Raw genomic sequence first — 18,231 nt, 5'->3', positions numbered from 1 at the left:
ATTGACAGACCCCTGCAAACCTGACTGAAATGAGGAGAGAAAAAACCCAAATCAGTAAAATCAGAAATGCAAAGGGGGAGATAACAACGAACACCATGGAAATCCAGGAAATTATCAGAGGCTACTTGGAAAGCCTATATTCTAATAAATTTGAAAATTTTAAAGAAATGGACAGATTTCTAGAAACTTACAACCACCCAAAACTGAACCAAGAAGATATCAATCACCTGAATAGATGTATAACACAAAAAGAAATTGAAGCAGCAATCAAGAGTCTCCCAAAAAAGAAAAGTCCAGGACCTGATGGATTCACTGCTGAATTCTATCAGACGTTTAAAGAAGAACTAATACCAACTGTCCTTAAACTGTTCCATGAAATAGAAAGGGAAGGAACACTGCCTAACTCATTCTATGAAGCCAATATAACTCTCATCCCAAAACCAGACAAAGACACCTCCAAAAAGGAGAATTAAAGGCCAATTTCCTTAATGAATATCGATGCAAAAAATCCTCAATAAAATAATGGCAAACTGAATCCAACAATATATCAGAAAGATCATACACCATGACCAAGTCAGCTTCATCCCAGGGATGCAGGGGTGGTTCAACATATGCAAATCTATAAATGTAATACAGCACATCAATAGAAGCAAAGACAAAAGCCACTTGATCATCTCAATAGATGCAGAAAAAGCCTTCTACAAGATCCAACACCACTTCATGATAAAACCTCTAAGAAAACTAGGAATAGAACGAATGTACCTCAACATTGTAAAGGCTATTTATGACAAACCTATAGCCAACATCATACTTAACGGTGAAAAACTGAAACCATTCCCCTAAAATCAGGAATGAGACAAAGGTGCCCACTATCCCCACTCCTATTCAGCAACATAGTACTGGAATTCCTAGCCAGAGCAATTAGGCAAGAAAAGAAATAAAAGGAATACAAATAGGTAAAAAAACTGTCAAAATATCCGTATTTGCAGATGACATGATCCCATACCTTAAAGACCCAAAAAACTCCACCCAACAATTCATAGACACCATAAACAGCTACAATAAGGTGGCAGGATACAAAGTCAACCTACAAAAATCATTAGTTTTTCTATATACCAACAATGAACAAAATGAGAAGGAATACAAGAAAACGATTCCATTCACAATAGCCTCAAAAAAAAAATCAAATACCTAGGAGTAAATTTAACAAAAGATATGAATGAACTCTATAAGGAGAACTACAATCTCCTGAAAAAAGAGATTGAGAAAAATTACAGAAGATGGAAAGATCTCCCGTGCTCATGGATTGGTAGAATCAACATAGTAAAAATCGCTGTACCACCAAAACCAATCTACATGTTTAATGCAATTCCCATCAAAATCCCAATGACTTTCATCACAGAGACTGAAAAATCTTCTCTAAAGTTCATTTGGAAGCACAAGAGACCACGAATAGCCAAGGCAATACTCAGCAAAAAAAGCAATGCTAGAGGAATCACAATACCCGACTTCAAAGTATATTACAAAGCAATAGTAATAAAAACAGCATGGTACTGGCATAAAAACAGACATGAAGACCAGTGGAACAGAATAGAAGATCCAGATATGAATCCACACAACCATACCCACCTCATTTTTGACAAAGGTGCCAAAAACATATGATGGAGCCTCTTCAACAAATGGTGGGAATGCAAGCTGGTACAGCCCCTCTGTAAAAAAATTTAGAGAGTCCTTAAAAATCTAAACATAGACCTGTCATATGATCCAGCAATCCCACTCCTGGGGATATACCCAAAGAAATACAACACAGATTACTCCAGAGGCACCTGCAAACCCATGTTTATTGTGGTGCTATTCACAATAGCCAAGTTATGGAAACAGCCAAGATGCCCCACTACTGATGAATGGATCAAGAAAATGTGGTATCTATACACAATGGAATTTTATGCAGCCATGAAGAAGAACGAAATGTTATCATTCGCTGGTAAATGGATGGAATTGGAGAACATCATTCTGAGTGAGGTTAGCCTAGCCCAGAAGACCAAAAATTGTATGTTCTCCCTCATATGCGGACATTAGATCAAGGGCAAACACAACAAGGGGATTGGACTATGATCACATGATAAAAGCGAGCGCACACAAGGGAGGTATGAGAATAAGTAAGACACCTAAAAAATTAGTTAGCATTTGTTGCCCTTAATGCAGAGAAACTAAAGCAGATACCTTAAAAGCAACTGAGGCCAACAGGAAAAGGGGACCAGGAACTAGAGAACAGGTTAGATCCAAAAGAATTAACCTAGAAGGTAACACACACGCACAGGAAATTAATGTGAGTCAACTCCCTGTATAGCTATCCTTATCTCAACCGGCAAAAATACTTGTTCCTTCCTATTATTGCTGATACTCTCTCTTCAACAAAATTAGAGATAAGGGCAAAGTAGTTTCTGCCAGGTATCGAGGGGGTGGGGGGGAGAGGTAGGGGGTGGAGTGGGTGGTAAGGGAGGGGGTGGGGGCATGGGGGAGAAATGACCCAAGCGTTGTATGCACATATGAATAATAAAAAAAAAGAATCCTCTTCTCCAAGAATTCCCATGTGGTGAGATAAGAATAAAGATGAACATGAAATGAGTGATCTTTTCAGTCTGAGATACAAACATGAAGGGGGTGTTTTATTATATAATATAATTTATGCCCTAGAAGGAATATTTGTAATCAACTCCAGCTCCTAAGCTTTGCCAAAATCACAGAGTTGAATAAATGATACAACATGAACTAGGATCTATGTTCTTTTGCAGTACAGAATTCTTTCTTAAATTATATCCCTACGAAATAGCTTGAAAAAAATCCATAATTAGTTATCTTTATTATCTAGAGCACTTAGAAACAAATTGGTAGTTAATACTGACATTTTATTGTCCATTTTCTTTCCCTATCATAATGTAATTACCAAAGTTTTTATAAAGTTTTAATACAATTAATTTATTTAAATCCACAAAATTATTGTATATATTGTAAGATGACTTTATTGAAAATATTTTTAGCTATGTTTCTTCCTGTTTGTGCCTCAGCCAGCAATGAAAATAAAATGTCTAACAAAAATTAGACATATTTGTAAAGGATTTGCACATAGTAAGTACTTTAGTGTTTGTTAAATAAAAGTGTGTGACATAAAGATAATTTTCCATTTTTTAGGCAGGGATAGCTGTATCAGTATGTGTTTGTGTTTGTTGGAAAAAAAACTATACCTATTGTAATGGATGCAAAGTTGTTAGCTTAGCTCTGCTAAGAACTCATAGTTTCCAGGGCCTTGGAGAAATGTTAGTGTAGAAGAAGGAAAGTATTGCATGTTTCAATTTACTATTTTAATATTATTTTATAGCATCAACTTAGGCTCCTGGAAGCCCAAAAAAGAAACCAAGAAGTGGTTCTTCGTCGCAAAACTGAAGAGGTATATTAAGCAAGTTGACCATTTGGAGAAAATGTTCTGATTTTGAGATAAAGGAGATATTTCTACAGACTGAGAGAAAGTGTTAACCTCTGGTGCTTTCAGGTTACAGCTCTCCGTCGTCAAGTAAGGCCCATGTCTGATAAAGTGGCTGGGAAAGTCACTCGGAAGCTGAGCTCATCCGATGTCCCTGGTCAGGACCCAGGTTCCAGTGCAACTGGGGTGGAAGCAGATGCATCAAGGGCAGGCACCCAGCAGAAAGTGAAAATTCCAGTGGCGCGAGTCCAGGCCTTACCAACACCTACCACAAATGGAACCAGGTCACTATGACTCTTGTGTTCCTCTTGACTTAAATCTTGTGGGCATTATAACACTGAGTGCTGTGCATAAATGAAACAAGTCTCACTTTGGGGTGGTACACAATCAATTAAGTACATAAGTAATTATATTTGTCTGTAAATGATTACAGGAAAAAATATCAGAGGATAGGACTGACTGGCCGGGTGTTCACCTCTAAGACAGCCCGCTTGAAGTGGCAGCTCCTTGAGCGCAGGGTCACCGACATCATCATGCAGAAAATGACCATCTCCAACATGGAGGCTGATATGAACAGACTCCTTAAGGTGCGGAAAATAGAAACTACATGTGCCCTCCTCAGCTGGCTGTCAATTTTGCATCTCCACACTTGTTCCTTGGTTACCTTTAATACGTCTCATGTTGTTTTGGTTTTGATTGTCCCAACAATATATAAGTAGATGAAAACCATTTCTTAAAATCCAGCTTTTTTTTTTTTCCCCAATAGCAACGGGAAGAACTTACAAAAAGAAGAGAGAAACTTTCAAAACGAAGAGAGAAGATGGTCAAGGAGAGTGGAGAGGGAGATAAAAATGTGGCTAACATCAATGAGGAGATGGAGTCACTAACTGCTAACATAGATTACATCAATGACAGCATTTCTGATTGTCAAGCCAGCATCATGCAGATGGAAGAAGCAAAGGTTTGTGACTGAAAAGATATTTAATGGCTCAGTGTTAAATATTTTGTGTTATTTATCTTTAAAAGCACTTTGTATTTTTATATGAAGGAATTTTCTGTTTATTGGTTTAATCTGATTCTTAGGTTTTATGTGTATACCACACCCTGCCTGCTCCATAGATTCCTCTGCTGATTTTGCCAAATTTATTGTTTTTCAGACATATGTATCACTTAATACATTCCTGCCTTGAATTCTTAACAGTTTAAATATGTCTTTTTCTACTAAACCATATGTTTCTTAGTGCAGGGATCACATATTATACTTTTCTGAGCAGTCTCTTTGACTAATCCAGAACTATCAAACACAGTAGACTTTTGCCTTCTGTTTAAGTACATCCAGCTCTAAGTAATGAGCATTGTATGCTGGTTTGGTATAGGAAGAAGGAGAGACATTGGATGTCACTGCCGTCATTAATGCTTGCACGCTTACAGAAGCCCGATACCTGCTAGATCACTTCTTGTCAATGGGCATTAATAAGGTAAGATTTAACTATTCTACTCCTGGAAACCTAAGTTTTAACTAATTCACTGTAACCCTTCTCTTGTTAATATGGAAGAAGATTTTTAACTGGAAAAGTTTTTCTGCACTCTTTATCCTTTCTTCAGCATTAAGATAAGTTAGCAATAGTTAGATCAATATCATTAGCTTGTCATTTGTTATGCTTGTGTATTAGAATAGATAAACAAAGAAGAAATAATTCCAGTTTTGCTTTAACAAAGAAAAAAAATTACCAGGGTGAACAAGTTTGGTATTAATTTGACTTAATACTAATTCTTTATAACTCTAAAGAACATCAGATAGGGAAATTAACACTTGTGCCTCCCTTGTTTTTTTAATGTAAATGCTCTAAATTTGTGATCCATAAGAAACTTCTGCTCAAATGTTGAAGGTGATAATGACTCCTGACTCAATTGATTCCCATACTGGGACTGTGTTAGAATTTTATTTTATGTTCTCTTACTTAATCTTCACAAGAGAATCAGGAGGATAACATCTTGGAAAGATAAACTTCTCCAAGATCACTGAGCTAGTAAATAGAGAAACTGAGATGCATCGAGATCTGTCTGATGTCAGAATCTATGTATCTTATGCATTTTCTATTTGATACAGATCTTTGTTCTGTTCTGTATGACCTAAGATGATTTGGTGTGGTGGTTGTCGTTGCAGGGTCTTCAGGCTGCTCAGAAAGAGGCTCAAATAAAAGTACTTGAAGGTCGACTCAAACAAACTGAAATAACCAGTGCTACACAAAATCAGCTCCTATTCCATATGTTGAAAGAGAAAGCAGAATTAAATCCTGAGCTGGATGCTTTACTAGGCCATGCTTTACAAGGTAATTTGGACTAAATTTTAGTTAAATGAGTTGCATGGTAGCTTTGCTCTTTGAACATGCTATACTACATCTCTTTCCTCTATGGCTTGTCTGAATAGATGCTATACTTATGCTTTTAATAATTATTCTTTCTTTAATTTGCATGTGTATGTAAATTTTGGGGGAAGTAATTATTGTTCCGAGAGGAGATTACCAACTTTAAAATGCTTACCTAACCATATCAAGAGCAATTAGTTTTTGTGGATAAAGAAGACCAACTGTTTCTGATTTGGTTATTTGAAACATTTAAAAGATTAACCATGTTTCATTACTTTACTCTGCATATCTAACTGCCCTGAAAAATAAATTTTTAAGTGTGTACTATGGCATCTATTCTACATATCTTATAAATGGTACATAATCTTGTTTTATGTGAGAGTTCTTAACATTGGATCTGTTTTGATTGGAGTATTGCTTTTTGTTTCCTATTTGCTGTTATTTACACAGATCTAGATAGCGTACCATTAGGTAAGTATGTTTAGCTTTCTGTGTACCCTACAGCTGCATGAATTACTAATTGTTCATGTGCACTAATTGTGGTACATCTTATTTTAAAGATTTTTATTGGCAGCCCACTGGTTTTTGCATGATCTCTTTTGAAATGTATCCATGATCACAAACATACTGTCTTTTGTCTTTATTAAACATTCCTGATTTTAAAAATTCTTAGATGTTTAAAGAAGTATGCTTTACTTTAGTTAATATTCACTTTTATTATTTGAGCTCCAGTTATAGCTCCTGTTTCATAAACCCTCTGAGTTCATTCTCTTTCTTGTAGGAAAACATGGACTAAATGTGTTTTTTTAATTTTTAAAATATTATCTATTAACTTTTGCCTATTGTTTTAACCTCCTAAATAACTTTCTTTCATCTATATCTTTGGTTGTATATTTATTAGATTCTCATCTATTCCTTATTTTTGTAAACCTGGGCACACATTTTTAGATATAAATTAAATAAAACTCTCCAATTATTTTATTTGAACAAGTTGATATAATAAGAATAGGTTAGAAGAGACAGTATAGGTCACTGGGTATAGAAGTTTTTAATTTTTTTTTCTTGCCTCTCCAATATCCACTTCATTATACCTGCATTTTGGTCACATCTCTGCCTCTCTTTGTGATGATACATGGGGAAATTTTATTAATGGGGATATGTCCAAATGATTATTTTGGAGTATTTTTGCTTAATTAAAAATTTAAAATCTGATCATAACCTTTTTCCTAATTATGCAGCTGTTGAAATTTTTCTAAATGGAGAGTAAAAGAACTGAAAGATTAAATGTAGTTAACTCTCAGTCATTAGAATAGTCTGTGAATTTGCCTTTATTTTAAATGACAAGATGCCACACAAATAAAATACACGACCTGTTTGATTTTATAACACATGTTCATATCAAAATAGTATTTCCTTGATATCAACTGCATTATGTATGTATATACATACATATGCACATGTATATGTATATGGACAAACTTTTATTTTAAGCTACCCAAGCTCTGACAAGGACAGATGCAAGACTGATTAGGATCAATTAGAACTGATTAAAAGGAACCATGTTTGGCTGCTCAAGAATCTGGCATTATAATCAGTGTTTTCTCATTCCATCTATTATTATGCAAAGTTCTTCCCTTTCTTCTTCCTTTCCCTCCCTCATCATTTTTCCTCCTTTTCCTCTACTTCTCTTCCTCCTTCTCTTTTTCTTTCTCCTTCCTCTTCTACTCTTCCTCCTCCTTTTCTTCTTCATGCTCCTCCTCTCTCTCTCTCTCCTCCCTCTCGTCCTTCCTTCTTCTCTTTCCTTCCTCTCTTCTCCCTCCTCCTTTTCTTCTTTCTTTCACTTTAATTTCTCCTTCTCTTCTTTTCTTCTCTCCCTCCTTCTCTATGTTTTCATGTCTTGATTTATAATAACGTATGATCTTTTTGAACTTAAAAGAAAATTTCTTTGATATCCTTTTATGCAGAAAAATACTAAACTGCTAATTTAGCACAAGGACTGCAAACAAGTTGGTGCTATGGAGTGATAAGTTCAAAGCCTGTAATGTCACTGAGCGTGTGACAACATTTGATGCCAGCAGACTTATTCTTTTATAGCCTTTGAAGAACATCTTTCTTTACCTTTTCTTTTTGTCCCTACTTTATTTAGGTTGCTAGGGTCACCTTTATCTCTGAAGATTTGCAAGAAGTCTCATGAGGCTCAGCCTATAGTTGTATTTATGGCTAAGATTCGTGAGGGCAATGTGGTAAGGAAACACACAGGTGGAGTCTGCAGAAATCCCTGTGCAAGCTTCCTTATGCTGTCTGTCACCCATGAGAATTCACACAGAATTTTAGGGACAGAAATGCAACAAGATGTGTGTAGTGTTTAAGCCAGGCAAGTTCATTAGATATTTGGCACCCAATGTTTTCATTTGGGGTAGCCACATAGATCCGCACCTAACACATACCAGAATTCTAGATTTGAAGAAGGAAGGCAAGTATTCAGCATAAGCCAAATTGCTTGCACAATCTAGGCATAGCGAAAAATCTTTATTAGTTAAGTGTTGACTGTGATACCCTGAGAACTAAGTTTTCAGATGTCAACCAAAGTGTAGACTTGCAAGCAGGCATTTCTAAAGATAACAATCAAAGGATTGAATATTAACTCTTTTCTGTAACTACTTTTTACTTAAAAGTATATCTTTTATTGAAAAAAAACCCCTAAGACTGAAAAAAATCCAACTATTTTTGGTTAATTTTCAGTGAAGGTAGATTGTGAAACTTTACCTTGAAATGAACTTTAGGACCTATGGGAGATTTGTCTGTGGTTTTTAGTTTAATTCTTCTGTGATGAGAAAAGCTTCTGGCCTTGTGCTAGAGTTAAGTTCTGAGACTTGGGAGTACAACAGTGTGGTGATGATATGTTCTGTTGCCCATGTAACCAGAGTGCTTCAGACCAGTTTCAGTCCTGACTGACTTGACATGTCTGACTTGGTGGCTGCTTGGGTGGGGTCCTCTTTGCTCTGGCCAGGTTGGTCATGTCAAGACATAATTATCTCTAAATAAGGCATACATTCACAAGCAGGAGTTAAGTGGTTTTACTGAGAACTCCCATCACATTTAAAGTTCTATTTGGTTTCATCACTCCCTGCATGAAAAATAGCAGCAAATCTTAGCTTCCTTTTATATATAGGAAAGGAGAAGTTAGGCTTGTCATTTCTTTTTATAACTGTATTTTCTATAAAATCAGCAAATGCAATCACCGTAGCACTCAATTATCCCATCTTTGGAGCAAGTCCTAGAGCTCCTTTGAATGATAGTGCTTTGAGATACACATTGTCTTTGAGATCATCATTTTCTCCCTTCAGAAAGTGAACTCCCTGTGTGGGTCCTAGATATGGTTCCATTTTAGAGGATACTAACAAATATTACCGAATATCTACCAAAGTGTCCGCTAAACAGTGAGGAAGGAAGGAACGGTCAGTGGACAGTCAGAAATTAGTTGACTCGTGCCACAGCCCTCTTATATAAAATTAAAAATTAGAAGGGGGTAATCCTATATATTTTCATTAATATATATGTTGCTTGCAATATCGTCTTTAGTTTTGTGGAGTGATTTTTTAATAAAATATATGTTTTAAAAGGCTGTGTCTATGTGAAGGGCTTGCTGATATTTTAAATAGTTTACTTTTTGTGGTGTTTTATTTACTGATTTCCTCTTTTTTTCTAGTCTGATACAGTTGTTCTGGAACAGCAGTGGTTTATTTCTATTAGTTTACAGAACTGTTGCATGCAAACCTAGTGTTTTGTCTCCTGTGTACATGTGAATGAGCTGCATGCTGATGTATAACTCCTGAATATCTTCATATACATGCTTCCTATTTGAAGGCAATAATTAGATATTTTGTGTGTGTGTGGTTACTGGGGTATGAACTCAGGGCCTTGCAATTGCTAGGTGGGAATCCTACCCCTTGAGCCATGTCCCCAGAACCAAAATTAGAAAAATTTAAGAAAGAAAAAATATTTGAACAAGTTGTCATAACTGATAAAAGTGTAACAAGTATCTTTATACTTATGTAGTGTTAATGATTGGCTCAGTACATTAAAGGAAGCTCATGTAGCACTTATTTTAAATTTGTATTTTTAATCAGTGGATTTGTGTGTTTGGTACGTGATAAATAATTGACTAATGAAAAGTATATATATAATTATATATACTCTAATATGTGATCCAATTACTATCCTTTGAATGTTATTCTTCCATGTTTCACCATTCAAATTTATGGTTTTACTATTTCAGCACATTTTTCCTCATCCTAGGACGTAGAGTCAAATGAATTTCTTAGAAATATTTTTCTACAATTCTATTTTGATTGAGCTACTAAAACCAAAGTACCATATTTGAGACACTGAGCTGACGTTTATATAGCTTAGGGATTATGGTCTCCATTCAGACTGTGACATGTGGATAACACTTACACTTTTGACATTGTTTTTAGAAAATGTAGAGGATAGTACTGATGAGGATGCACCTTTACAAAGCCCAGGATCAGAAGGAAGGTAAGAGCCTTTAGAGACTGAATAGATTTGACTTGTTTCTATAATATTTTTAATGCATTCATCTTGTTTTGAAAATTGCCATGAAGCAAATAATTTTGAATTTTATGGCTACGTTAATGGCAACAGATACAATAATATGGAAGCCAAGCCAAGTCATACTTAACCATTACAAATTTTAAATTAAAACTACAGGAATATTTAAGGAAGAAAAAAATGAATTTCTAGTAAATTCATCTTGTGTTTAAATGTTACCTTTTTATGTTTTCTATTAGATGCATAAACGTTTTCCCATACCTGTTAACATAGAGAATACATAGTTTTCTATAATAAGTTTACATTTAATCTCATTGTTAATTCCTTATTTGCATACAGCACGCTGTCTTCAGACCTTATGAAACTCTGTGGTGAAATGAAGCCTAAGAGCAAGGTAAGGAATATGAAAAATGCCAGGTAAACATTTTTCCATTCCTCTTTGTTATCACTGTCAAAACAGGCCTCAGATTTTGCTCAGAATAGAGTAGCAAGTGGGCATGCTTTTATCCAAACTCTCTGATTTGTAAGAAATTTAGTTGGTTTTTTTGTTGTTGTTATGTTCTACTTTTAAGTGATAACTAAAAGGAAATTTATTTAGAAAATTTTCTTGTTGTTGGAACTTGAGCTTTACTGTAGTTTTTCACTTTTTTCATTGATAAGATATAATTGTGGAGGCTGATACTCTGTTGGTTAACTAAATGGTAGACCCTGTAGTAGCATACAATACAAATAATTTAGATTAGCAGGGTATTGTTGAAATTTTAGCATTCTAGTCCGTTCTTAAGTGCTTCTTATTTATTTTGTTAGTGTCCTGAGGTGGTTTGAATTATAAGATGACCTGTAATTATGAGGCTATAATTCATACTTGTAGGGTTTAAAAATATAAATGATGCATTCTGTTAAGTGTGTAAGAAATAAACATCTCAGATTGTCTGTGGTTGCATTTGATACTAGATGAATGAACGATCTTTTTGATATTTTTTATTGTTGTGCTGGGTGGGTGTATACTGTGGCATTTACAAAAGTTCTTACAGTGTATTAAATATATCATACTTGAATTTACCACCTCCACAGCTCTCTTTTATACCCCTCCCCCCATTCCTGGAATAGTGTCAACAGATCTTAAGATGTATGAAAATAAAGAATTCTTGCAGTGCTTAGTAAATGTTTGTTTAATGAATGGATAGAATTAAGACTATGCAAATAGACAGGATAGGTTAAGACCCAGATGGTTCCACAAATAAGGAAAATTAATAATTTGACTGGGTGTAAAACAACTGGGGGTTGGGGAGTCATTGTGATTTCCTGGAGGGTATACGTCCCGTCTAAAGCACAGTTACCACCAAGTCTTGTCATTTTTGCCATGTGGGAATATGAGCCCAAGGCTACCAGATCTGTCTTTTTAAGAAAAGTCTTAAAATATAAAATTTAGAATTTTCCCCATCTCTAAAATACTGGGGATGCTAATTAAAATACACCTTTCATCCTCTTTTTCTGTATGATCTTTGAGCTACTGACTTGGTGACATGTGGTTTGTGTTTTATTGTTCTAAGTGACCAAACAGATTACTTAAAGAAAAGATTCTATTTCCTCTCTGCTGAGGTCCTTGACAATGGAGAGAACTGAGTATGTAAACACTAGCTGCAGGACTTTCTTTTTCACAATTTTCTTAAGTGCTGAATACCACTTCTTTTGAACTGCAAAGATTCTGAAAAGGTTTCATATGATATTTTTTTCACTCACAGACAAAATTCAGTTGATAACCTGTTTTAAATAGGTCTACACCTGTGTTAAGCACTGGGGATATGAAGTTAAATAAAACAAATGCCTGCCCTCTGGAGACTTATCACCTGGCAAACTCCTTTATTATCTGTTAACATCCTAGTGATATCAACAACCAACTCTGAACAATAGCAGTGTGTTGATTTCCAAGAGTAAGAAAAGGAATGCTTATACTGAGTGTAGATTCCAGAAAAAATAATGTTATCTGTGTCAAAATACTAAAAGCTGATTGTACTGGCTGGTGTTGATTATCTAGTGAGCATATTAAACATCTGTTTAAGGCATCAGCACCGAAGCGTCACAACAGTTGAAAATAAACAATTTTTATATTAAAAGAGCATGTAATCATGGGAAAAAAAAATCAGAATTTGGTTGAGCTTCTCTGTAATTTTTTTCCTTCCTCCCTCCTTCCCCTCCTTTTTCTCCCTTCCTTTCTTTCCTCCCTTTTCTCTTCTCCCTCCTCCACCCCTCCTCTTTTTTTTTCTTTTCTCTTTTTTAATTACATGTTGCCATTGCTGGTGACTGAGGCAGGATTGCACAGTGATATGGGAGACAGATTGTTTGTCTTTAAATCTGACTTTGTTACTTACTATCTGTGTGACCTTGGGCAAATTGCTTAGCTTCTCTGTGCTTTAGTTTCCTCATTTGCAAGTTGGTATAATGATATTACATGTCCACATGCTAATGTAATGAAGTGTTTAGAACAGTGCCTGGCCCCTAAGTACAATAGAAATGTTGGTTATTATTGTGACCTCCAAGAACCTTGTCTGACTGTACACTGGCTTGTCACTATCTCACATGCTCTGTTTGACACACCTGCTAGGGAAAGACACACTAAATGTTTTTATACATTTCAAACTAATATCAATCTCCATCCCCTACTGAAGTTCTTTGCAAAAGTTTGCTCCTAATTGCTTTTCCCTCCATTCTCTAACTAGGCCCGAAGGAGAACCACAACTCAGATGGAATTGCTGTATGCAGATAGCAGTGAACTAGCTTCAGACACTAGTGCAGGAGATGCCTCCTTGCCTGGCCCTCTTACACCTGTTGCAGAAGGGCAAGAGATTGGAATGAATGCAGAGACAAGTGGTACTTCTGCTAGGGAAAAAGAGCTTCCTCCCCCATCTGGCTTACCTTCTAAGATAGGCAGCATGTAAGTCTGGCCAGCTACACTAACTTCCTTTCTTTTGCCTTTTTAAAAATATTTATATATGCATGTTGCTAATTTCTTATTTCTATTTTTTAAAAAATTATGTCAATAAAATCTTTGGTTTTCAAAGTATTTCTGTTAGGTATTGTTTTCTCATAATATTTTGAATGGTCAAAATAATTTAAGAGGAGGTGTTCTTTGTAGGATTGATTTGTCTGCTAAAGGGTTATAATTTTCACAAAAGCTTTCAACTTACGAGTTTCACAAAATCAACTTATAAATTACAGACAAAAGTTATTTAGAAACACCTAAATGAGGTGTTTAGAACCTCATATATAATGGTATATATAATGGTAGAACCTCATATATAATGGTATATATAATGGTATATATAATGGTAGAACCATTGTATATAAATGGAAGCTTTAAAGACTCAAATTTGTTTCAAATCACCCATCTCCTAGTTCTAAAAGTCTGGTGAGGATAGTAAATCTTTGCTGACCCTTTAAGTAAGAAAAGAAATACCAATTATAAAATTAATACATTTTGAGCTTTCCTAATTCTTTACTTTGAAGCTCACTGTATGTTTGGGATGAGTGTATGTGCAAAGTATTTTTATTGGCATTATTAAAGATTTGACGAAGGAATATTTTTTCTCCTATCTGATACTCTGAACGACAAAAAAACCTTCTATTCAAAATAATTCTGGCTGAGAATTTTTTCATTTTAATTTTGAAAACAAAGAAAAGATTTCCCCACACAGCTTAGTGTATGTGTATACTGTGTGTGTGTGTGGGGGGGGGGTGTGGGTGTGTGTGTATGTGTGTATAAGTTTTGGTAGCTATGTCAAAATTAGATTATTCATTTACTTGCAATGATTTTTAATGACATTTTTCAAACTAATCCTCACATACAATCTAGCAAGTGGTTTATGGAATAAATACATCTCTACATTGAGGAATATGCTCCTCAATAGCACATACTATATGACTGCGAATGATACAAAGTAACATATTTACACTCTGGAATATGTTTTCTGTAATATTCTTCATTTTATGAAGGTATTTCCATTATCTTCCATTCAGTCATCCCATCTGCTACCTTTTGCTCCAAAATTAATTTTAATGATGATGACAGAGCTTTCTTGCATGTGCTTGAGGTGGCTTATGTCTCATTAACTTTTGGATACTGCTAACCAATATAGCTATGGCTTCAGTGCTTTTGTGATGAGAGTAGAAGAAACACTTTTAGCAAAGGTAGTGATACAGAGCAGAGGATAGATTTTTAGGAACTTGCGTATGTTCAACATTTAGTCTGTCAGATGAGTAGAGACTTTTGGAACTTCAAGACTAAATCTGTGGCCTGGAATCCAGATTCAGGTAATACTTTCTTTTTGCCTTTTTCATTTTAAGAATGTATCCTATATGACAGGATGTTGAAAATATTTTCTGGGCTCCATCTCTTCATATGATGTCTACTTTAAGTTTTCATAAATTCAGAGGGTTAAACTCTTAAGTCTGTAATTCTTTACAAGAGTTGGCCATATGTATAGTGTAAACTCTTGTAATCCATTACTACATGACTTTTCATTTCATGAGGTAAAATAACTTATTTTAGTAATTCTTATCATTTGAGTGATATGAAATTGCTAAAATGTGGTTTCTTCTAACTAGAAAAATCAAGGTCATGAAGTTTAACTAATTTTTACTTTTAAATAGGAGTTATATAAATTCATTTTGTGGATCTTGTTTTCTAACTCCTTTCTGTTTTTTTCTTATTAATGTAACTAGCCAAGAATAGTAAACATATGTTTTTGCAGTTGAAATTCATCACCAACATTCATAAAAATCATAGTCTAGAATTTTTAATTCAGCAGTGAAAGTTTATTTAAATGTGATTGTTTTTATTACTAAAATATGCATAACTAAATCCTAATTCAATTGTGTCATGTTTTCATGTGATTATCTATATTACTACTTTGTGAGTATGTCTGATTTTTTTTTTTTTTTTGGTGTGGTTCTGGGGTTTGAACTCAGGGCCTTGCACTTGGTAGGCTGTTACTCTGTCACTTGAGTCACTCCACCAGCCCTAAATATTTTCAGATCACATTGTTTCTCATTCTGATGTTCAAGTATTTTTTGCTCTTTTAAAATTATTATAAAGGTAATGTTTCCTCATCTGAAACAATTTCCAATGAAACTTCAGCATTTATACTTAAAATATTTATTATAGTTATTTTGAGGTATAGTGTTTGATGTTTACATTCAAAGACAAAAGGTCTGTACATATTTAATAAGATTATCAATTTAAAAATTATAGTTTTATGCTTCCATCAACTAAAAATAACTCATAATATTTTCCTATTTTAGTTTTTTTGTTCCCAAGTAACAAATCTGTTGCAACTTCCAGTTATTAATTTATAAAATTTTAGATTTTGATTATCCACCAGTTATGTTTGTATTTAAAATAATAAAAGATGATTAAATAATTTTTCCTATTTTAGTTCCAGACAGTCATCTCTGCCAGAAAAAAAAATACCAGAGCCTTCCCCTGTAACAAGAAGAAAGGCATATGAGAAATCAGAAAAATCAAAGACCAAAGAGCAAAAACAGTAAGTGACTTATGCTTTCTACATGTCAGATGGCACCAATCTCCCTTGTACCAGATGTAAAAGGGCAATAGTGAATGTGTGTTCTAGCTTGAGACTGGCTCTGTGTTGCGACTAACTAATCAAGACATCAAGTCAGCTGTGGCTTGCCTCAGTGATCATGAAACTTTCTCGTCACACATATTCCTGTTAAAATATTTGAGCACTTGTCCCTGTTTATATCCACTATCTCATTTCTCAATTATTTTTGAATGTCAACAAGAGTTAATATTCTGTCTGAGATTTATTAAATTTATATTTCAAATAGTTTTCTAGTAGAACTTGAATTAATTTTGTCTGTCATCTAATAAAATGTCTTTAGAGTGGCTGACAAAAGACCCATCCTAGGGTGTGTTTTCTTGCTGCTTGGATTGCTGGTGTTATCCTCAATTGTTTCTTTTGTAAGTTTGGGGAAGGTTAATTTACTTAGCAGTGTATAACATAATATGCTGATCCACTTTCCTGAGCATTTATAAATTGCAACACCACAGAATGCAGAAGTTGAGTGGATAAGAGTCACTGTCATCCTACCCCTCAGATTTCTTAACATGCTGTGCTTGACAGGTAAGTCTCTGAAATGTCATTAAGGGAGAGCATCTGTGCCAATGTCATTTAAATATTAGTAAAGTGCATTTCCTTCATGTTCATATAATTTCTGTACCTAAGTGGACAGTTTTATACCACTTCTTCCCCTGTGGCAACAAACAACTCATTCTATTTTGACCACTAGTATAGCTGACTTGACTGTCATAGAAATTATCCTTCTAATTCTCCTTGCTTCTTATATTTTTAAAGATGTAATTTGCCTGTTTCTGGAATCAAGTGTCCCAAGAAAAATTGGGAAATGGAGGAATGGGGCAAATATATAATTTAAAAATAAGTAAATGAATCACCTGAATGGGCAAATTGCTGTCAAGCTCTCTGGGTTTGTTTCCTTATCCATAAAGTAAGCAATTTGGTATCAATTCTAAAATTGCATATTTTTAAATTTGGCTTGCTTAATTGATGAGGACTTCAGATTTTAGCAGGCAGAATCTTTTCTATAGTGCCATCTCATGGTCAATGTGGCAAAATCCAGTGAAAAATATTTAAATTACCCAGAGAGTATTTATCTTTCAAAAAAAAAAAAAGGAAGACAAGTTTTTTTAAAAGCATGTTTCTTATAACTTTCCTAACAAAACATAACCAATTAAAGCCACCTGTTTAATGTTCTTTTTTCTTGTAGCTCAGATTCTGGAACTTCAGAGGCTAGTCTCTCACCTCCTTCTTCCCCACCAAGCCGGCCCCGTAATGAATTGAATGTCTTTAATCGTCTTACTGTTTCTCAGGGGAGCACATCAGTTCAGCAGGATAAGTAAGTCATTATGGAAAAGAGCCCCAACTATCTATATGGTATTCTGACCCTTTTAATACAGTCTGAAGAAATACTGAGCCATCTCTGTGTGGGAGATGGAGTCTGACTCGTGAAGCTTGGCTTGCCTTATTTTACGTATTTTTCAAATGGAAAGGGACCATAGAGCCAAAACTAGAAAAAAATTATTTTCCTGCTGAACATTATTCCCTGTTGTATATTGTATAGCTAGACTTCAAGCACTCATCTTGTCTTGTCTTTTACAAGTAAATTAGAATTGGAAAACTTTTGGGCCTTCTTGAAGTTTGAATATCTTAGGATTCTTCAGCTTCTATTAACCCACCAGAACTTCTAATCCTGATAGCCTGAGTTGAAACGAGGCAAAATTTTTTGCCTGTGGTAAACAGAACAACTCATGAAGACCACTATTTTATGTTTATCATATTGCTATCATTTGGTTGGTCTAGATAAACCTACCACAAAGCTTCAGTAATTATTTTTTGAATGAAAGAGCACCAAAATCAATAGAGGCTGAGGAACTGGAAGGGAGTTGGGGGAAGAATAAGAGGTTAGAGGATGTAGAAATGCAATTTTCATGAAATTATAAGTGAAAAATATCCGAACATCAAGCCAGAATCTCTCTTGCAAGAATTCAGTACTAACAATATTGCCATAAGTTATTTATTAACACTGACTGCCTGCTTGGATTGAATAATCACATTTGAATTTATGCACTGGATATCCATCTTCCTCCACCCCAATTGTTTGTTTCATATGCTGCGTTCTCCCTGTGCATATCAGTAGTCTCTGAAATTTATAGGAGGACCTTTAAATTCTCTCTGGAATGTTTAAATTGTGCTAAATGACCCAACAAGCTTA

The 18,231-nt window shown here is 34.8% G+C and overlaps 1 protein-coding gene across 9 annotated transcripts in view; it reads left to right on the top strand.

The window, feature by feature from the left end:
* Kif21a (kinesin family member 21A) overlaps positions 1–18,231 on the top strand; it is a 156,529-nt gene that overhangs the window by 115,075 nt on the left and 23,223 nt on the right. For 4 of the 9 annotated variants that reach the window (XM_074083128.1, XM_074083122.1, XM_074083123.1 and 1 more), the window contains 12 exons: positions 3,380–3,448; positions 3,551–3,765; positions 3,915–4,068; positions 4,248–4,442; positions 4,858–4,959; positions 5,649–5,814; positions 6,301–6,321; positions 10,329–10,389; positions 10,762–10,816; positions 13,143–13,357; positions 15,858–15,965; positions 17,227–17,355. In XM_074083128.1, coding sequence (XP_073939229.1) covers positions 3,380–3,448; positions 3,551–3,765; positions 3,915–4,068; positions 4,248–4,442; positions 4,858–4,959; positions 5,649–5,814; positions 6,301–6,321; positions 10,329–10,389; positions 10,762–10,816; positions 13,143–13,357; positions 15,858–15,965; positions 17,227–17,355 — 1,490 coding nt within the window. The remainder of the gene's footprint in view (positions 1–3,379; positions 3,449–3,550; positions 3,766–3,914; positions 4,069–4,247; positions 4,443–4,857; positions 4,960–5,648; positions 5,815–6,300; positions 6,322–10,328; positions 10,390–10,761; positions 10,817–13,142; positions 13,358–15,857; positions 15,966–17,226; positions 17,356–18,231) is intronic. The other 5 variants (XM_074083125.1, XM_074083124.1, XM_074083121.1 and 2 more) reach the window with 2 other exon arrangements.

Source organism: Castor canadensis, chromosome 8 (assembly GCF_047511655.1).
Source record: "Castor canadensis chromosome 8, mCasCan1.hap1v2, whole genome shotgun sequence".
In the NCBI taxonomy this organism is placed as follows: domain Eukaryota; kingdom Metazoa; phylum Chordata; class Mammalia; order Rodentia; family Castoridae; genus Castor; species Castor canadensis.
The sequence above is the reverse complement of the archived record's forward strand: the minus strand, read 5'-3'. Positions and strand labels throughout refer to the sequence as shown.